Source organism: Scyliorhinus torazame, chromosome 9, assembly GCF_047496885.1.
Source record: "Scyliorhinus torazame isolate Kashiwa2021f chromosome 9, sScyTor2.1, whole genome shotgun sequence".
NCBI classification, from domain to species: Eukaryota; Metazoa; Chordata; class Chondrichthyes; order Carcharhiniformes; family Scyliorhinidae; genus Scyliorhinus; species Scyliorhinus torazame.
In genome coordinates, this window is record NC_092715.1 from 21,422,232 (window position 1) to 21,444,371 (window position 22,140).

At 45.9% G+C, this 22,140-nt stretch overlaps 2 protein-coding genes across 5 annotated transcripts in view; one reads left to right on the top strand and one right to left on the bottom strand.

The window, feature by feature from the left end:
* Nucleotides 1-9,922, top strand: part of LOC140429101 (PRELI domain-containing protein 1, mitochondrial-like) — a 47,405-nt gene extending 37,483 nt beyond the window's left edge. For all 4 annotated transcript variants that reach the window (XM_072515673.1, XM_072515674.1, XM_072515672.1 and 1 more), the window contains one exon: nucleotides 8,328-9,922. In XM_072515673.1, the coding sequence (XP_072371774.1) occupies nucleotides 8,328-8,467 (140 nt within the window). In that variant the 3' untranslated portion in view covers nucleotides 8,468-9,922. The remainder of the gene's footprint in view (nucleotides 1-8,327) is intronic.
* An 11,659-nt stretch (nucleotides 9,923-21,581) lies between these two features.
* Nucleotides 21,582-22,140, bottom strand: part of mxd4 (MAX dimerization protein 4) — a 28,226-nt gene continuing 27,667 nt past the window's right edge. The window contains exon 6 of the mRNA XM_072515682.1: nucleotides 21,582-21,889. Within this exon, the coding sequence (XP_072371783.1) occupies nucleotides 21,735-21,889 (155 nt within the window). The 3' untranslated portion in view covers nucleotides 21,582-21,734. The remainder of the gene's footprint in view (nucleotides 21,890-22,140) is intronic.

The following is a 22,140-nucleotide window of genomic DNA, read 5'->3' on the forward strand; positions in this document are numbered from 1 at the left end:
CACACGAGCTAATTTTTGCAGGTGCTTAATTCTGTTTTTTCTGGTGATGGGGAGCAGGTTAGAAAGGAGCTGCCAGCTGCTGCAATATCCTGAAGCTGTGATCTCGCATCTTTTTATGCTAACGTGTAAAGTAACAGTCTTGGTGTCTTTTTTAAATAATTAAGGGAAGTCAGTTACGCTAATCTTAAGAGTAGGCAGAACTGAAACTGTTTCTCTAAATTAATCCCAACACTTTCTGAAGGAGTCTAAGTTTGAGGGCAAAGTACAGTGGCTAGCCCAGTTAGAAGAGGATGATTCAACCAGAGTCCCTACATAAGACCAGAAGAAATAAGAGCAGGATCAGGCCATTCTTCTACCTTCTCGCTTGCTGCACCATTCAGTAAGATCATGGCTGATCTCCACTTTACCACCCATAGAATTGCCACTGTGCAGAAAGAGGCCATTCAGCCCACTGAGTCTGCACCGACCCTCTGAAAAGAGCATTCTACCACAGCCTCAGGTATTGATCATGGTCAATCTACCTAACCTGCACATTTGGTCCGTGGGAGGCAACCGAAGCACCCAAAGAAACCCACGCAGACACAGGGAGAACGTGCAAACTCCACACAGGCAGTACATAAGGCTGGGTTCGAACCTCGGTCTCTGAGGAAGCATTGCTAACCACTGTGACACCGTACCGCCTAATCCCATATTCCTTTAGTGCCCAAAAATGAATGCACTTCAGTCTTGAATATACTCACTAACTGAAAATCCACAGCCCTCTGGGGTAAAACATTCCATAGATTCGCAACACTGAGTGAAGCAATCTCTCCTCACCTCAATTCCAAACTGCCCTTCGCTTATTTTTTAATAATAATAATCTTTATTAGTGTCACAAGTAGGCTTACATTACAATGAAGTTACTGTGAAAATCCCCTATTCGCCACATTCTGACGCCTGTTTGGGTACACTGAAGACTAGGGGCCTGAAATTGGGCTCGGTCATGTTCTTTGTTTGTCCGTTCTGGCTGCTGTCCGGGATGAGAGTGGGATCATGCACATTTCTGCCGTGAATCGTGCCAACAACATCTTGATTAAGGTGTTAACTCGTCCAGCTAATGTCGGCAGAAACTATGCAGGCGGACCGAGCCTGACCTCAATCAACCTGCAGTGCTGATTTGGTATTTTAGATCTCCACACTCCAGTCAATGCCCTTTCAGAAGGCACAGCTTATGCAGCATAATGCATCCCTTCCCCCACCAACTATTCAACGGGATGATTAGCTACTCACAGGTTATCTGCTGGTTGATTTCTTCAGGCTGTTGTTACACTTTTGCAAAGTATTTGGTGTTTTCAAAAGTTGTTTTAAGTTGTGAAAGTCTGCAGCGAGGGGCGTGCTCATGCTGAAGGTGGTTTTGCTGACTTCAAGCCTTCTGCACAAACCCGTTGCTTCCCCTTGGAATAGAGCATCATTAGGAGAATGGGGAGAGCCGAGCAGAGCAGGACAAACTACTGGAAGTGGGAGGAGAGGGACTTCAATTGGACTTCAAAGCCACCTAGGGGGTTCGGGGAGCAACTCTTCTACCTGGACCTCGGTACGGGAAAATATGTGAGACATTGGCTTGTCAGTGAGGACATCTTCATTCAAATCTGCCGCCCGCTGCAGCTACAACTCAGAGCAGGGCAAGGATGGCATTGTCAGCGAAGGTGACCCTGGTCATGAACTTTTATGCACCTGACTCCCTCCTACCTGAATATTAACATCAGCTTGTAGTTTGCCGTCCACTGTTGCAAAGGGCAGGTCACTGAAACTATTTATGCGGCTAGACATAAATACATTTCTATTGCCAGAGACTAGCAGATGAAGCACAGATCGGTGCTTGCTCGAATAGTTGACTTCCCCATGGTGCAGGGTAACATTGACAACTTGCACACATTGCTTTGTGGGAAGCTCATGTCAACTCTTGAGATGTACTTCAAACCGAAAGAGATTCCTCTCCCTCCACATCCAGCTGATGTTGTGACCTTGGGCAGAGGATCATGCAGGTTGATGCCCAGTTTCGTGGCAGCCGTCTTGATGCCTTCATTGCGTGGTAGTGCATTGTGTCAGCTGCATTTGAGGTACCAGGACAAACCAAAGGATGAATAACCAGAACATAGCCAGCTTTGCCAATCTATCATCATAACTGAAGTTTCTCATCCTGGAACCATTATCATGAAGCTTTTCTGCATCCTCTCTCAAACCTTCACACCTTTCCTGAAGTATGGCGCCCAGCACTGAACACACCAGTTGAGGTCTCAGACACATTGGAATTTACAGTGCAGAAGGAGGCGATTCGGCCCATCAAGTGTTCACCGGCCCTTGTAAAGAGCACCCTACTTGAGCCCACACCTCCACGTAACCACACCTAACCTTTTCTGGACACTAAGGGCAATTTAGCATGGCCAATCCACCTAACAGCACCTCTTTCGGGACTTGTGAGAAGAAACCGGAGCACCCGGAGGAAACCCACGCAGACCTGGGGAGAACGTGCAGACTCCGCACAAACAGTGACCCAAGCCGGGAATCGAACCTAGGACCCTGGAGCTGTGAAGCCACTGTGCTAAACACTGTGCTACCGTGCTGAAAATGACTCTGATAGAGATGGTGACTGATGCAGGACAGCTGGTGGAAAGCTGCTGACTGTCAATGGAGGAGACTGCAGGCGGTTTGGGGCAGTCACGGACGTGGCTGACTGGCCCACAACAGCAAGGGCGCTGCTGCTGAGACAGTGATGGGTAAACAAATACTACCATTCTGAGAGAGAAGAGCAGATTTCCCAGTGCAGAAGGAGGCCATTTGGCCCATCATGTCTGCACCAGCTCTCCAAACGAGCCTCGAGGGAGCCTCTGTTCGGAGCACAGGTTGCTGTACAGCTGTGACACCCTGCCAAGTCCTTTTGAATGCTGCAGCCCACAAAAACAAGCATACTGAGTGTTGGTGAGAACAGTGTGGGAGTCCACTTTTGTTACAAGCTGTTTGTGTTGCAATGGAAGCTGATTCTTGATTGAGTCCACAAGTGTGCTTGTGGCGGTAGTCTTCGTTTTTGGAAAGCATTGCCTCCAAGCTCTGAACAAGGTCTTGTGCCAAGTTGATCCTCCACCCCTCCATGCTCCTTGACATTGAGTGCAGGCTTTCTGGCGGGCTTCCCAATGCACAGAGTATTTGACTGTGTATTGTTCATCTACCACCTTCTGTAGCCAGCCTCTTTGAGTCATCATCCGAGTTCGCTGCAGCAGGAATCCTGTACGATCTTGCTGTCCAATGAGCTGACGCCAACACTCCTTTCCCACTGCCCTGTCTGCAGTGAGCAATTGTCCGTTGTCTCGCCATGTGCAGATCCCACCTCTAATCTTTCTGCTAAGATGCACAGTCTCTGTATCTAAGGTGATGTCTGCAAGTGTGAAATCAAGCAACAGTGTGTATTCATCATAACCTCCTCTTGTTCTCTCTCCAATCCTTGGCCAGTTTGCAGTTCTTGGGTATCAGAAAGGTAAACGGTACAAGGGTAACGGTGTGCTGAGAGGTGGGTGGAGCAGGAAGTAAAACCGCTGTGGCTTGTAAATCAGCAAAGGTCATGAATGAATGTGTTTGAATGATGTGGTTGTCATGGTTCAGTAACTGACAGTATCTAAAAGATGTGGGTCTGAGGCTTGCAGCAGTGGCCAAGTGTGTGAGGGCGAGTTGTGTGGTTTGGGCAATACGGTAGCACAAGTGGATAGTACTGTGGCTTCGCAGCGCCAGGGTCCATGGTTCAATTCCCCGCTGGATCACTGTCTGTGCGGAGTCTGCACGTTCTTCCCCGCGTCTGTGTGGGTTTCCTCCGGGTGCTCCGGTTTCCTCCCACAGTCCAAAGACGTGCAGGTTCGGTGGATTGGCCGTGATAAATTGGCCTTAGTGACCAAAAAGGTTAGGTGGGGTTATTGGGTTACGGGGATAGGGTGGAAGTCAGGGCTTAAGTGGGTCGGTGCAGACTCGATGGGCCGAATGGCCTGCACTCCATGTTCTAAGAATCCTGACTGATGGACATTGTTGGTGGGTGAGTGTTGCCAATGTGATTTTTATTCTTTGTTCTTTCCTGGGATGGGGGTGTCACTGGCTGTGCTGGCATTTGCTGCCCAACCCTGATTGCCCTTGAACTTGGCGGTTTGCCTGCGCACTTCAGAGGGCAGTTAAGAGTCGACCACCTTGCTGTGGGTCTGGACTCTGTTGCTAACTTTTGGTTGGCTCATAATTCGTAATTTGCTCTGTTTGTTTAACCTTTGCTCTAGAGTCGCCAGGTATCTTTATGATACCACCACGAGGTTCAAGTTCAAGTAATGATCAATAACTCAGTCCACCAATTAGTAAGATTCAAATCAAAACACATTTATTATACACAGTAAATCACTACTCATGCATAAACTCTACTTTCTAGGCTATTCCTATCGCTAAAAGGCCTATACTTAACTTCGGACTAGGCCACCAGGTCAGGGGAACAAATGGCCTTTCGTTCAGGTCCTGAGTCTGCAGGATTCAAAGCTGGTATGGACTGGTAGCTAGGAGCACCTATCTCGTAGCGAGCGTTGACTGGAGACTTACTTGGTTGGCGGCCGCTGGACAGTTCACTCTCGGGGGTTGCTTCGCGTTGCTGAGTGACCCTGCCAAGAAGGGCGATTTGAACTTGGGGGCTTTACTTTATAGTCCCCAGGGGCTTCCCGCCCTTCGGGGCGGACTCCGTACCTGGTTCCAAGTGATTGGGCTGCGTTCCGATCAACTTGGATCGATTTCTCCAATACTGGAGTTGTTCCCTGATCGCTGGGCAGTCCCTAAATGTCCATTGGCCTTCCTTTGTCTTGGCTCCTGCTGGCGCCGAGGAGTCTGGCTTGGCTTTATTCACCTTGACTGTTGCAATTGTGCCTTGGACTTGCTCATTACTATGCAGATGGCTGCTGGTTTCAGTGCTGTCTGGTTTCTTACAGGTTTCAAACCACATGATTTCTGTATTTGCTCGTCTTTGCCTGTGTTGGCTGAATTTCCCTTCAGCCTTTGCGGTTCTCCATTTTAAGTCGGGAAGTGGCCAACCCAGGTGGCTACAACTTGCATGTAGGCCGGACCAGGCAGTAATTTGCAGTCCTCTTCCCCTAAAAGACATTAGTGAACCAAGTGGGTTTTTACAACAATCGATGGTAGTTTCTCGGTCATCATTACTGAGACTACCTTTTCAATTGTAGATTTATTGACAGAATTCACATTTTACTGGCTTCTGTGGTAGACTTTGAACCCAGAGAATTAGCATGTGCCTTTGGATTGCTAATCCAGTGACGTTACCACTACACAATCATCTCCCACCTTGGGTGTATGAGGGGAATGATGCAGTTAATAGGATAGGGTATCTAAAGATCCATTCATTTACCTTGAAGGTTATTGAACATCTTGCCCCTCCTGTTCCCCTGCGAATACAGCTTAGCTCTCCTCGCTTCCACCTCTTTTCAGGCCTCTGGTGCAGCATCTGAAAACCTTGATGCCTATTCTCTCCCATGTTGACCCATTCTTTCCTTTCCCAGGCCACAATCACTTCCTGTACGACTTCCAGCCAGAGTGTGCTTCCCTTTACCAAGTACAGACTAGATTTAAGATTAGGAAGTTACTATTTTGGGCCCCCTGCTGAGTTGTGCAGACCATGAAAACATTGTGACTAACGGAGATTGAACACAGCAATTGTTCTGATAAGCAAACAGAAGAACACTGGTGTGCAGCCTGCCTTACAGTTAGCAGGCCACTTTTAGCACTGTATCATTCCCTGTGCCATTTCCAGGAGATGTCCAATTTAGATCCCCGGAACCCTAGCTCTAGACACTCGCTGGCTCTCCACATCTATCCTTTTTTTGCACATTTCAATAAGATCACCTCTCAATCCTTTGAACACCAGAGGATATAGGCTCACTGTACGCCACCTCCTCATAGGAATCAGTCGCCGTTCCTTTTCACTATCCAGGGACCATTCCTGGAAGATGATTTCTCTTCTCCTCACCCACCATTTCAGTCAGAAGAATGAACTTACATTTATGCAGGTAACATAGAAGATAGGAGCAGGAGGAGGCCATTCAGCCCTTCATTATGATCATGGCTGGTCATCCAACTCCATAGCCTAATCCCGCTTTCCCATCCATGTCATAGAATTTACGGTGCAGAAGAAGGCCATTCGGCCCATTGAATCTGCCCCGGCCCTTGGAAAGAGCACCCTACCTAAGCCCACACCTCCACCCTATCCCGACACCTCCACCCTATCCCCGTAACCCCGCCTCCCCTTTTTGGACACTAAGGGCAGTTTAGCATGGCCAATCCACCTAATCTGCACATCTTGGACTGTGGGAGGAAACCGGAGCACCCGGAGGAAACCCACGCAGACACGGGGAGAATGTGCGGACTCCGCATGGACAGTGACCCAAGCCGGGAATCGAAACTGGGACCCTGGAGCTGGGAAGCAACTGTGCTAACCACTGTGCCACTGCTGCCATTTGATGTCCTTCGCCCCAAGTGCTATATCTAACTGCTTCTTGAAAACATGCAATGTTTTAGACCCAACTACTTGCTGTGGTAACAAATTCTACAGGCCGACCACTCTCTGGGTGAAGAAATTTCCCCTCATTTTCTGAACTCTTCCCAATACACTTGATTAAAAAGTTTTTTTTAATGCGTTCAAGGGATGTAAGTGTCACTTCCAATGAGGGGCAATTTAGCGTGGCCAACCCACCTACCCTGCACAGCTTTGGGTTGTGGGGGTGAGACCCACGCAGACATGGGGAGAATGTGCAAACTCCACACGGACAGTGACCCGGGGCCGGGATCGAACACGGGTCCTCGGCGCAGTGAGGCAGCAGTGCTAACCACTGCACCACCGCGCCGCCCTGCACCGGCAAGGTCGATACTTATTGCACATCCCTTCAAGCAGCCGCCGCCTTACCACTGCAGTCCTTGTGGTTCGGTATGCCCACGATGTTTGGGAGTTCCAGGATTCTGACCCAGCGACGGTGAAGGAAGGGCAATATATTTCCAAGTCAGGCAGTGTGCGGCAGAACGTGGCGATGGTAGATGTCATATGTTTGGGCTGCCGAAGGAGCACAGCAAAAGACAACTGGAAGCTGGTGTGGCTTAAGCAAATATGAATCAATTCACACATAGCAAAGTCCCACAGAGAGCAGTGGCCAGACATTGTTTTCATGGAAGGGGTTGAAGGTTGGTTAGCCCTTCACATAGTACCATGGGATCTTAAAACACCTCCTTAAACATGCAAACATTTTTTTTTTAATTTAGAGTACCCAATTATTTTTTTTCAAATTTTAGGGGCAATTTGGTGTGGCCAACCCACCTACCCTGCACATCTTTGGGTTGTGGGGGTGAAACCCACGCAGACACGGGGAGAATGTGCAAACTCCACATGGACAGTGACCCAGAGCCAGGGTCGAACCCGGGTCCTCAGCGCCGCAGTCCCAGTGCTAACCACTGCGCCACATGCCACCCTTTAAACATACAAACATACAGGTGCTGGAATGTGGCGACTAGGAGCTTTTCACAGTAACTTCATTGAAGTGTTAATTTAAGCCTACTTGTGACAATAAAGGTTATTATACAGAGTTCTATCATCTCTCTCCATTTAAATAATATACATCCACCCTGTCAAGGTGGATGTATATCAAGATCCCGTAGGATCTTTTATATTTCGGTAAGATGACCTCTCATTCTTCTAAACTCCAGTGGATACAGGTCCAATCTGTCCAACCTTTCCCCAAGAGGCCAGCCTCTTCACTCCAGGAATCAGTGGAACTGGGTTTAACAACTCGTTTAAACTATGGCTGCAACATTGAAAGATTATTTGTGGGTGCTGGAAATCTGAAAGAAAGACAAAATGCTCGGCAGATCTGGCAGCGCTGGTGGAGCAGAGGTTTCAGGTCAATTAGATCCTTTGTCATAAACAAAAACAATTATTTTTGAGATGTTAGATCGTGGCTGGGAGTATTTAGGATTTTGCCAAATTAGTAATGAGTAAACTCCTTCTTAGATATGATGTGGAGATGCCGGCGTTGGACTGGGGTGAACACAGTAAGAAGTCTTACAACAACAGGTTTGTTTCGAATCACTAGCTTTCGGAGCACTGCTCCTTTCTGAGTCACCTGAGGAAGGAGCTGCGCTCCGAAAGCTAATGATTCGAAACAAACCTGTTGGACTTTAACTTGGTGTTGTAAGACTAAGAATTTCTTAGATACGTTTGGCAATTCAGTTGTCGCCCTGTTTACTTAGCTGATTGTATTTTCCTGTAATTCTCTCAGGTGAGTTGCCGCCTAAAACTTTAAAGGAAACTGCGAAAGAGGCCACCGAGAAGGCAAAGGGGACTGCGCTGGCAGCCACCGAGAAGGCAAAGGACCTGGCGTCCAAAGCAGCACCACAGAAGGCAAAACAGTTTGTCTGAACCAGGAAGAAAGACCTTGACCGCAAATTGCAACTTTCGGCCTTTTGATAATGACATTTTCTAAAATTGTTCTTTGCGCGCACCAAATGTCAGAATGGTCTTTGTTCACCTGCACTGAAAGTTTACAGCGTTATTATTTTGTCACTTTTACTATGTCCCAGGATAGAAACATTCATTTTTACTGGAAGTCTTAGTATTCATAACGGATTAAAGGAATACAGGTGCAGAGAGGTTACCCGGCCTTTTTGAAACAACTTGCCGAGGCTTTGTGACATTTTCCATCTTTCCCAATAACTCTAGATTCAGTCAAGCGATCTGTTCATTTTTAAATTTATTTTAAAAAGCTTGGAATATTCTTTTAAGCAAATCAGAGTTCAGCCCTTGATAACGAAGCGACTCGCAGCCAGCATCGCCCGTAAACACTGACGAAAATGAACATTCCGTTCGGAAGAATTGATGTGGGTTCTTTTTCTGGGCATTTTGTATTTTTTTTTTCCCCCTGGGCTAAACTGGGCACTGAGTTTTTAAAAAAATGAAATTTTGTCTGATCTGTTCTTAATCGGGTGCTGAATTATTTATTTTAAATATTTTTTCAGCCTAACTTCAAGAGGTCTTCTCAGTTGTGTAGGTCCAAGGTACAGAGCTTTGATACGTCGTGTTAGACCATATTTCTCAAATTAATTTTAATATTTTACGTATTGAACGGGAAAGTAAAACATCAGAACTAGACAATCCAGCTACCAAAGTAAATCCTGGCCGTAGACAGCCGCTGCGTTAATATTTGAAAATATGGCGACGTTTCCGATGTTAGCTTGTCCATCGTAATCCGATGCTTGATCATTTATTTAAATCCTTGAACTGTTTGAATGGCAGAACAGCGTGGGGGGCCTAAATGGCCTCCTCATCTTTGTATGTTCCATCGACCTGGAAGATAATTGGAGTCCTTCTACAGAGCTGAATGGTATGAAGGGGGAGGGAAAGACTTTCTTTGTATGTGTTTATCCTCCCACCGTTTAGTTTTGTCTAGCCCTCTAGCTTGCGGCTTTACAGGTTCAAGTTCTCCTGAAGCGTCCCGTCCACCTGTTTTCTTTTCCTGCTGCTGTATATTTCCAACAGGTTTTCTCTGCTCATGTAACTCAAACTGTTCATCTTTCTTCCCTCCCTCCCCACCCCCCTCCTCCCTCCCCACCCCCCTCCTCCCTCCCCCCCCTCGGTCTGTAAGATAAAAAGGGCGATTGGAGTGCTGGCAGGTTTCCTCAAGATCTCAAAAATAACTTTTTGTACAAACCCTTGCTGCTAAAATCTGTTTAACATGCTATTGTCATCTAACCGAACGGGTAAAGTTTACTGATTAATTCTGTATTTTTAGAAAAAGAATTTCTAAAGATTTAATAGTCTTGTCAAATCTTCGGAACCACCTTTCTTAATGTATAATAAATGTCAACTCGAACAGTCCGTGAAATGTTGACTTTTCAGCAGCAGTGGGAGGAGCTCGTCCAGATAAGCATCCCCTGGTGTGCCATGCTGTCCATATTCTAAGCTTTCCTCCTGAAGAAGGAATCTGTTGTTAGCTGAAGGCCTGAAAACCTGTGAGGATTCAGTCTAGACTTGGGAATCGGGGGAAAAAAGACTTGCACTTACGTAGCACCGTTATAACACTGGATAATCTGAAATTACTTTTCAGCCAGTAAAAATTGTAAAGTGTAATGTAGATATTGCAAACCTGTGCAGAGCAAGGTCTCAAACTGCCGTGGTCAGTTTTAATAATGCAGTAAAGACTGCTGCAGAATGTGTAATGATGCAGGTTTAATAAACCTCAGCAAAAGCTCCCCGAGGTGGGCGGCACAGTGGTTAGCACCGCTGCCTCACGGTGCTGAGGACCCGGGTTCGAATCCCGGCCCTGGGTCACTGTCCGTGTGGAGTTTGCACATTCTTGTATCTGCATAGGTTTCACCCCCACAACCCAAAGATGTGCAGTTTAGGTGGATTGGCCACGCTAAATTGCCCCTTAATTTGAAAAAAAGATAATTGGGTACTCTAACTTTGTTTTTATTTTTTTTAATGCCCTAGGAAGCACTGACTACACCACGGTAGAATTTAACATTCAATTTGAGAGTGAGAAACTTGGGTCAGAAACAACTGTGCTACACTTAAAAGATGAGGATAATTATAAAGGAATGATGGCAGAGTTGGCTGGAGTGGACTGTGAAAGGGGTTTGGCAATGGCAGATGTTTCTGAAAATAGTTGATGACTCACAACAAAAATATATCCCTGTGAGGAAGAGGATAAATCAATCATGGTCATCCAAGGAAGTGAAGGATAGTATTAAACTGAAAAAAACCACAATGTGGTAAGCTAGGGGATTGGGAAAAACCAACCAAATATAGAAATATCATAGAATCTACAGTACAGAAGGAGGCCATTCGGCCCATTGAGTCTGCACCGGCCCTTGGAAATAGCACCCCACTTAAGCCCCACACATGAAACCCAGTAACCCCACCTAACCTTTTTGGACACTAAGGGCAATTTAGCATAGCCAATCCACCTAACCTGCACATCTTTGAACTGTGGGAGGAAACCCACGGGGAGAATGTGCAGACTCCACACAGACACGTGACCCAAGCCTGGAACTGAATTTGGGACCCTGGAGCTGTGAGGCAACTGTGCTACCGAGATGATCAAAAAATTAATAGAGGGAGCAGCTAAACTGCGAGGGTAAAATGGCAAGTGATAAAAACAGACAAGAGATTCTTTAAATATATAAAAAGGAAGAGAGGCTGAACTGAACATAGGCCCTGTAGAGAATGAGATTGGGGAAATAATATTGGGGAACCAGGAAATGGCAAAGGAGTTAAATAAATACTTTGTGTCAGTCTTCATGGTGGAAAATGCAAAATCAGGGGTGGGGGGGCAGGAAATAAATACGATAACAATCACTGGGGAAAATACGAGAGAAACCGATGGAGCTAAAGGCTGACGTCCCTTGGACCTGATGGCCTGCATCCTTGGATATTACAGGAAGTAGCTCCAGAGATAATAGTAATCTTCCAAGAATCCTTAAATTCTGGAAAGGCCCAGAGGATTGGGAAACTGCCAATGTAACACCTTTATTCAAAAAAGGAGGGAGACAAAAACGAAGTAACTAAAGGCCTTAACATCTGTGACTGGGAAAATATTAAGAGTCCATTAAAGAGGATGTAATAGCAGAGCATTTAGAAATGCACAATATCCACATGGCTTCATGAAGGGGAAATTATGCCTGACAAATTTATTAGCATTCTTTGAGGTGGTATTGAACAGGATAGATAATCTTTATTATTGTCACAAGTAGGCTTACATTAACACTGTAATGACATTCACTGTGAAAATCCCCTGGTCGGCGCCTGTTCAGGGAGAATTCAGAATGTCCAATTCACCTAACAAGTACGTCTTTGGGGACTTGTGGGAGGAAACCAGAGCACCCGGAGGAAACCCACACAGACACGGGGAGAACATGCAGACTCCGCACAAACAGTGACCCAAGTCGGGAATCGAATGATGAAGCCTCCAGGAATTAACCCAAGCCAGAATTGGTAGCCTCCGAACAATGGGCTTCAGTTTTACTGACATTCACAGACATCATAGGTAGATGGAAGGCAATGCACTCTTTCAAGATCCCTAAAACAGTCCAAAATACCAAATCTTCAGCAATAAATATCTTGGGCCAAAATAGCTGGAAGGAAACAATTAAAAGTTACTTTAATGGGAAGCTCAGCAAGTTGGTATTTAGGAACTGAATCAACATTTCTCAGTTTTAGCTTTGGTCACCGACTATGCAGACAAAATTGCCCATTGACTTTGTAGGTACATGCCCGAAGCAGCATTTATGGCAGTTCCTGAACTGCACCCGGGGTGGTGGTGGGTGGGGAAACATAGGTGACATGCGTGTGATGGGACATCTACCCACAATTCTCACTATCTTGAGAATGTATCTTTTATCGTGACTGGTGATTTAGTAAAAATATTGGCCCAGACTTCGCTGTAGTGGTCCAGCACACTGTTTACCATCACACTTTCTCCTCTATCCTGCTCAAAAATATTTTGCAAGTTGCTGCAAGTGCAAGTTGGTAACAGCATGTTGAAGGCAACAAAATATCTGGCATGTTGGTGAATGATTGGATGAGGAGATGAGAATTAAGCGATTGAGAAGGAACTAGATGAACAACAGAGGAGGCAATAAAGTGAATGGGTACACGAACTAGGAGCAGTAGGCAATTCAACCCTTTGCGTCTGCTCCGCCATTTAATCAGATCATGACTCATCCCTTCCTAGTTGCATCCACATCCCTACCTGTTCCCCATATCCCTTCAACCCGTTTTCTAAAATCAGAAATATATCCAGTTCCTTTAAACCAGTTAATGATTCAGATTTCACCGCACTATGGGGCAGCAAGTTCCACAAATTCACCACCCACTGCGAGAAGTAGTCCTCATCTCAGTTTTAAATCTACCATCTCTCAACCTATATCTGTGACCTCTCATTCTAGATCGCCAACATTTGGTCTACATTTACGTTATCAATTCCTCCTGGTATTTATATGCCTCAATCAGATCCCCTCAATCTCCAGCAAGTACAAGCCCAAACTTTAATCTCTCCTCGTTCGTCAACCCTTTCATCCACAGAATCAATCTGGTGAACCTCCTCTGATCTGCCTCCAATGCGACCACATCCTTCCTCAAATAAGGAGACCAAAACTGGACACAGATCTGGTCTCACCAACACCTTATACAATTGCAGTAAATCTTCTTCACATTTAAAAGTCCAGTCCTTTTGCAATAAACACTAAAATTCCATTTGCCTTTATTACATGCTCTACCTGCATGCCGACTGCGATTAATGAACAAAGCCACCCAGATCCCTCTGCCCAGACGCATTTTGAATCTGCTTTCCATTTAGATAACTTACCTTTTTTTTTCCAGCCAAAATGGATAACTTTTTTTTCTTATTTTTTAAAATTTAAGAGTACCCAATAAATTTTTTTCCCCCCAATTAAGGGGCAATTTGAGCCTGGCCAATCCATCTAACCAATACATCTTTGGATTGTGGGGGTGAAACCCACGCAGACATGGGGAGAATGTGCAAACTCCAAACGGACAGTGACTCGGCCAGGATTCGAACCCAGGTCCTCAGCACCGCAGTCCCAGTGCTAACCACTGCGACACATGCTGCCCTAAAATGGATAACCTCATTAAACTCTATTTGCCATATTTTGACCCAATCTCCTAGCCTATCTGTATCCACTGCCTGCTTTCCCACCTATTTTAGTACCATCCACAAATTTTGCAATATAATACTCTGTCCCTGCTTGCAGATCATATATAGATTATAAACAGCCGAGGTTCGAGGACTGACCCTGCAGCACCCTGCTAGTTACAGTTCGCCAGCCAGAGAAAGACACTCTGCTATCAGTCAGTCAATCCTCAATCCAACCTAGTACTCTACCCCCAATCCCGTTATCTCACCTTCTGGATCAGTCTTTTATGCGGCACCTTGTCCAATGCTTTCTGGAAGTCTAAATGTACCACGTTGCCCACCTCGCTGGTTACATCTTCAAAGAACTTGAGAAAGTTCATCAAGCATGGCTTACCCTTCATAAAACCATGCTGACAATGGTGGATTGAGCTTGGTCTTTCCAAATGTTCAGTCATCTTAACGATTGATTCCAGCAACTTCACTACCACAGAGGTCAAATTCTATAGTTTCCCCCCTTTTGCCTCACTTTTTGAATAGGGGCCTTAGCCCAATCCACCGGGACAGAATCCAGGGAATTTTGAAATATCATAATCAATGCATCCACTATCTCTGCTGCCACCTCCTTTAATATCTTGGGCTGCAGGCCATCAGGTCCTGGAGACTTATCTGCCTTTACTCCCATTAGTTTATTCAATACCTTCTCCTTAGTGATAGTTTTCCTCTGCAGTTTTTTTGGAATTTTTCAAATTATCCTCTACAGTGAAGACAGACAAAATATTCAGTGCCTCCACCATCTCTGTTCCCCATTATTACCTCACCAGGGTACAAAAAAAGAGATGTGAAGAAATTGGATTGTAGAATAGGAAAATATATCAAGAATTAAAATATATACTTTCCAAGAAAAGTTTAGTACCTGCAGGGATTAGATTCCAGTTTCAGCTATTCCCTTTTTGGGGTCAGGGATGTTGAATCACATTGCTGGAATGCAAGAGTGCTTACGCTGTTAAGTACCACATCCAACTTTCTAGCACTGGTAATGTATAAAGGGCAATTAATACGCAGCGGTTGCAAATATCTAACACATAGGGAGGCTGATGATAACTGAGTGCATCAAATCATCCAGCAACTTGGGATATTTGCAATTCATGACTAAGCTCTCCCCATGACTGCGTGGGTTTCCTCCGGTTTCCTCCCACAGTCCAAAGATGTGCGGGTTAGGTGGATTGAGAGTGCTAAATTGCCCTTCATGTCCAAAAAATGTTAAGTGCGGGTTACGGGGATAGGGTAGATAAGTGGGCTTCAGTAGGGTGGAGGTGTGAGGTGCTCTTTCCAAGAGCCGGTGCAGACTTGATGGGCCGAATGGCCTCCTTCTGCACTGTAAATTCTATGATATATTTATGATTATTAACACAAAGCCTCACTGTCCGTGAAGAGTTTGCACATTCTCCCTGTGTTTGCGTGGGTTTCGCCTCCACAACCCAAAGATGTGTAGGGTAGGTGGATTGGCCACACTGAATTGGGTACTCGAAAAAAAATTTTAAAAACTAACACAAAGCAGAAGTATCCCACCAGGTAATATTCCAAAGTCATAGCCAGAAATCGAGCAATGTCATCTCTAGTCCAAAGTGTGGGTTACGGGGATAGGGTAGATAAGTGGGCTTCAGTAGGGTGCTCTTTCTAAGGGCCAGTTCAGACTCGTTGGGCCGAATGGCCTCCTTCTGCACTGTAAATTCTATAAGCATTTGGATGATTTTTAATAGCAAGCAGCTTTAAACATTGTGAAAATTATGGGCCCTTGAGCTTTTCCATGATTACAAAACTGTTTCCATTGAATTAACTGGTCTTCTGCAAGTCAGAGTAAAGGGTGTCCCGAGGGGTAGTTTGACTATTTGCACGTTCTGGTGTTCCCCAAATCCGTTGGTATTCCTTCAGCAGGAGCACCAAAGGATGTGTCTCTGCAGGAACTTGGGTGTGGGGAAGGTCCAGGAGGGTCACTATTTGAAGGAGGTTTGCCCCGAAGGACAGAGGGTAAATGAGTAATTTCACCCAGGGAGTGGTGATGGCCTGGAACTCACTGCTGGACAGAAACCCTCAACTCATTTAAAAGGTAGCTGGATATGCACCTGAAGTGCCTTAACCCACACGGACCACAAATGCTGGAAACTGGGATTAGGCTGGAAGGCTCATTTTCCAACCTGTGGGCCAAATGGCTTCTTTCTGTTCCCAAACCTTCTACAATTCGGTAACATTGCAGTATTGTTTGGGGGGAGGGAAAAGAGAGAGAATTACCCAATTTCTATAACGGAGGCGGGGGGGGGGGGGGGGGGGGAAAGAGTTGGTTCCCTCCAGGTCCCCAAATACGTGCTTGTTAGGTGAATTGGACATTCTGAATTCTCCCTCAGTGTAGACCAGGCGCAGAGTGTGGCAACTGGGGGGTTTTCACAGTAACTTCATTGCAGTTTAACATAAGCCTACTTGTGACACCAATAAAGATAATGACAGCACGGTAGCATGGTGGTTAGCACAATTGCTTCATAGCTCCAGGGTCCCAGGTTCAATTCCCCCGCTGGGTCACTGTCTGTGCGGAGTCTGCACGTTCTCCCAGTGTGTGCGTGGGTTTCCTCCAGGTGCTCCGGTTTCCTCCCACAGACCAAAGATATGCAGGTTAGGTGGATTGGCCAAGCTAGATTGCCCTTAGTGTCCAAAATTGCACTTAAGTGCTGAGTGGGGTGACTGGGGATAGGGTGGAGGTCTGGACTTGGGTGGGGTGCTCTTTCCAAGAGCTGGTGCAGACTCAATGGGCCGAATGGCCTCCTTCTGCACTGTAAATTCTATGATTATTATTAACACAAAGCCTCACTGTCCGTGAGGAGTTTGCACAGTCTCCCTGTGTTTGCGTGGGTTTCGCCTTCACAACCCAAAGATGTGCAGGGTAGGTGGCTTGGCCACACTGAATTGGGTACTCGAAATTTTTTTAAAAAAAACTAACACAAAGCAGAAGTATCCCACCAGGTAATATTCCAAAGTCATAGCCAGAAATCGAGCAATGTCATCTGTAGTCCAAAACCCATTGTGAGCATCTCAAAAATGTAAATACAACCATAAAACAATAGCAGTCCAAATGATGTAAAAAAATGTTTATTATATTACAATGAAAGAATGATACAACACATTACCTTCAGTGTGCTACAGGAGGGTAGCGAGCACCATGTATGTGTGAATTTATATTATACATCTTAGGAGCGATATAAAGCATATACTGAAAGGAGCTCCTCAACAATACATATTCACAAGTCTCTGGCACAGAACCCATCTGCTGTACCCCAAGCCGTTCAACAAAAGCCCTCCTTTCTCCTCACCAACACCCAACTCCATCAAGAAAAACGTTAATCTGTTCAACAGAAACTGCAGTTGCTGAAACCTCCAACTTGCCACTCGTCAGTGCCTTTGATCGTTTGGAATCTCATTTATTTTCCCAGAAGGCAAGAGAGAAAGAAATGTTCTCAATTCACAGAAGCAAAATGAGACACTTCCCCCCCAAGTTAAATTCTTGTGGCGGATTGAGAACTGATCCTTTCCAATTTTAAAAATAAAGTTATTTCAAGAGTTTTAAAAATGTATATATATTTTTAAATATAAAGCCAGCGATTGGGGAACAAGTGATTTAATACTGCAGCAATAATCCCCTTCCTGAAAGGCCTGGTAACTACCAATGGGCTCAATTATCAGAGTAGGCCAATGTTACACTTTTATTAAAAACGATACAAGACCAATTATCTAAATGCTTTGCAATTATCAATTGTACAAATTGAAGGAATTCAGTTTTGGTCTGTTGGAGACCTTATTTAAAATATATAAAGTCTATACATAATCTGCCCAACCCTTTCCCCTAGCAAAGAAGGAAAGAAAAAATGCTTAACTGCTGAAGTTTCCTCCTTACTTTCAAATTTTTTTTTTTTTATATATAAAAAGCATAAGCCAACACCCCCCCCCCCCCTCCAGCTTGGCTCAAATTGCTTTCAACAAAAACACAGGTCCAAGACACATCAGCATCTTGTGGCTGTGTTTGCACATCAGTATGTAGGGGTGTGTGTATATGTAAGTGTGCGTGCATGCACCTTGCATTAGGGAGGGGAAGGCGGAGTTTTAAAAAACTCTACAGGTTCCCCTCGTGCTGCAAACCCAACAGATAAATGGTTTTGATTCAGGCGGCTAATGGAAGGCATCAGCATCGCTGGACTCGCTGGGAACCTCTTTGGCTCTCCAACGTGGAATCCTTTCCCACATAACCTAGGGGTGGTCAACCCTGAACGTTGCAAGTGAGATTTGTACATATGCGCTCTCCCCCCCCGCCCAATAGCTAAACAAGAAATATTTGGATAACGTGGAATAGCTCAAGCAGGCTAATTTCTCCTAAATAGGATACCGGTACCAGCAATAATCCCCCTGTGGGATAAGCTCTCAATCTCAACCAAGACACATGACAATGAGTCTCGACTACATCTGGTTGGGCGATTTACGGAGGCAGATAGTAAAAAGAAAAAAAAAATGGGGTCAGGGTCAAGTTCACATCCAGACTTCCACAGCATCACGCCTGAACCCCCAAAAATCAGCTTCCTAATTTGCGATTAAATTCATCACCCTGTTTTCATTCAACGCTCATACCTTGTAACAGAGCAAATGTAGTGCTAAGCGGCTATTCAAGGTTTGGTCTTGTTCTGGTCCAACAACCCCGGCACCTTTACCTCCTACTCAGATACAGGGGCCTTAGGTCTGAAGTTCAGCAGTCTCATCTGTGGGGCAATGGCAGCTGAGCCGAATGCAAACACACAAACCCCATTTACTGGCGCAAGCCCTAATCTCCCGACTCAAACGTCAGGGCTATTGGGCCCACGGGAGTCTCGTACACAGCCACACTCCAAATCCCTCCATGTCATAGCACTGCACCGTGGAAGCGCGGGGCACGGACGTGCGAATACACTGGTTCAACAAGGGCAGCACGGAGGCATAGTGGTTAGCCCTGCGGCTTCACAGCGCCAGGTTCGATTCCCTGCTGGGTCACTGTCTGTGCGGCGTCTGCACATCCTCCCCGTGTGTGCGTGGGTTTCCTCCGGGTGCTCCGGTTTCCTCCCACAGTCCAAAGACGTGCGGGTTAGGTGGATTGGCGTGGCGCAGTGATAGCACTGCAGTGTCACGGCGCCGAGGTCCCAGGTTCGATCCCGGCTCTGGGTCACTGTCCGTGTGGAGTTTGCACATTCCCCCCCCGTGTTCGCGTGGGTTTCACCCCCACAACCCGAAGATGTGCAGGATAGGTGGATTGGCCACACTAAATTGCCCCGTGTCCAAAAAGGTTAGGAGACGTTATTGGGTTAGGGAAATGTGCTGGAAGTGAGAGCTTAAGAGGGTCGGTGCAGACTCTATGGGCCAAATGGCCTCCTTCTGCACTGTATGTTCTATGTTCTTAACAATGGGGAATCCACGGCACAAGTGTAGCAAATGATACATGGGTTAGCACAAGTGAGGAGGCAGCCTTCGATCAACACCTTCCCCAGCCACGTGCGAGTGCAGTATCAGGGCCTCGAACTCTATCAGAACAAGAGCACACCATTCTGCCCTTCAAGCCTGTTCCACCATTCAATTAGATCACGGTTGATCTCTACCTCAATCAACTCCCATTTACTTGCCTTTGCTCCGTAGGCAAACCCCCCAAAAAAATCCATCAATCTTAAGTCTTGAAAGTTTGAGTGAAACCCGCATCCAGAGGCCAATTTTGGATTGCTCGAGGAAAGGGCTAGTACGGGCAGATGGGCCAAAAGACCCAAGTTTAGTCTATCCCCAAGTCACTAAACAGTTTATGGGGTAATAACAGCCAATACAAATGCCACCAGAATACCAACAGCAACAAACTTGTATAATCAAAACTCCTCAACGCGGAGCGTCCAGAGGAGGCCCCACGAACAGGCCAACTCAACCTGCCGGAGGGAGATTAGAATAAAAATTGGGTCCTTTTCAAGAACAATCAGGAAATGACAGCTCAATGTTGCAAGCCACTAAACGGACAATCCAGGAATGCACAGCCAGGAGCAAGTCTCTCCTTTGAGCTATCTGTCCCTGAATGTGGGCGAGGAGACGAGGAAAAAAAACAGCATCTTTCCTAGCACTCTCTCTCCCTTCCCCCCTCCCCGCGCACACACTTCACGCCATGGGAGGTTCTGTGCAAGAGTTCCACTTTTTTTTTTTAGTAAACAGCTTAGCATTCAGTCTTCCCGGACAGAGGACAGACTGCAGACATCAATTTGATCCTATTAACAGTCACACGTGTCCATTGATGATAAAATAAAATCTCTATTGCTTTCATGATTTAACAAGAGAGAACCCTCACAATGAAACTGCTGGAAATTCTGCAGTCTATCAATCAAATACCACGTTGAATAGTTATAGCTGCACCCCTTGTAATGAGGCATTGATAGTGTGATTTTCTTTCATTACAGGAACCAGCAATAACAATAGGATACAATATACTCTTCTTTAATAAAAAGTTTTTTTGTTTTTTTTAAATTCAGCTGCCATGTTCTAACCTTCGACCTGGGAGGTGTGTGTGTGTGTGTGTGGGGGGGGGGGGGGGGGGGGGGGGGGGAGGGAGGAGGAGGAGGGCAGGAGAGGGAGTGTGTGAGGGTAGTGCGGGGGAGGGGGGGTGAAGGGGTCCCAGAGAAAAGGTCACGTTGCGATCTGTAACCAGTGCGGACCGCCTGGTGGGCAAGTTTGGAAGCAGTCGCTTTTAAGAGTGCAAACAAGGACGTGAGCTGCCATGAGGTTGTTATGAGGCAGGGGAAGGAAGCAAGTGCCCACAATCGGAGGGCAACTGGGTCTCCGGGAAATAGTCACCAAGGCACAAAACGACAATGGCAGAGAGTCTAAGACTCTGGTTTGGGTCCTGTACCATTTTAGCCCCTCCCACCCACCCCGCCCCAACAAGCATGGTTTAGATAACATTTAGGAAAATATAATACAAAATTCTGATACAGGAAATTTGAGACTACACTGGCTAAAGTTACTGGACTATTATTTTTGTAATATTTTCAGTCCTTTCTCCCCCCCCCCTCCCCACTCTAAGAGAAAGACCTCTCGAAAGATGTGCACTTAAAATGATTGATCAGTTTGTCTAGAAGCCATGCTCTAATGACTAAAACTAAGCAGACAGTGAAAACAAACACGCTTTTTAAGTATCGCTAACATTGCAATAGCAGTCTAAATGATAATGAAACTGCCGCATGCTCGGTGTATAATCGCCGGACGAAGTGGAAGCAGATTTCTCTAGTTTGTTCTGTTCTTGCTCTCGATACGTCGATTTGCGGAGTTCCTCGTTTTTAAAATGTTCCGCACAACACGATCAACAAGGAGACAATAAAAGCAACGCGCTTAGCTTTAATCGGAATGCCGTCTAGTTACTTTTGAAAAAGCATACCTCCTTGCATCAAGGAGAGGCAGACGTTAAGATATGCGGCAGGAGACATGCAAGCAAGCGCTTCTCCAGTAGTGGAGCTGCAGAGTTGAAAATAGTCTCCCTTAAATACACCGGAAAAACAACTGGAGTCAACGGCAGCAAAAGCTATCTGACACGTTCTCGTCACAATTCTTACTGTGGAGAGATTGGAAACCAGGCTAAAAAAAAAAAAAAAAATCAAATTAAAAAAAGGAGAAAAGCAATACTCTACTTTCAAGGTTAATCATTAGAGCTGACTTTCCCTCCTCCTCCCCAATCCCCTTCACTTTCCCACCCACTATTATTGCAAAAACCATCTCACAATTCTTTGCATTGGGCAGCCAATAACCAAGCATTTTTTAAAGTCAGGTTGGAATGGATGAGCTGGGCTTGCTAAGAATTGCGGGAGGGGGACATCCAATGCGAGTTGTGGTTGGGGGTGTCCGTGAAAAGAGTGGCAGTTAACATCTCGGGAAGAAAAGAACAGAAATTCGGTCTTATAAGTGCCCTGCGTTGACAAGTGTGGTCCTCTGCTGGTCCCGAAGCAGCCACTAGGAGAGCCTCGGTGTGATTGTGCGGGAGTCTGCGTAGCCACTGTCACTGGAACTGCTGCGGAAACTGTAGTGGTCGTCGATGTCACTGGCACTGCCAACACTGTCCAGCTCCCCGGGGACAAACTCCATCCCTTCAATGTCAACATCGACTTCTGCACAAGAACAAAGAAACAAAAAAGTGATTGTGTCGGAAGTCAAAGGCAGGCTGACTTGCATTTACATAGAGCTTTGCGCTACCACCGGGTGCGTCAAATAAGTGCATTCGAATTGTCGTAAAGCAGGAAACAGCAGCAGTTATTTATCGCATGGCAAGCTCCTCCCACAAACAGCAGTGCAATAATGGCCAAGTAATCTATGTTTTGTAACGCAATGTAATGAGCAAAGGTGCACTTTCAGCAAGCCA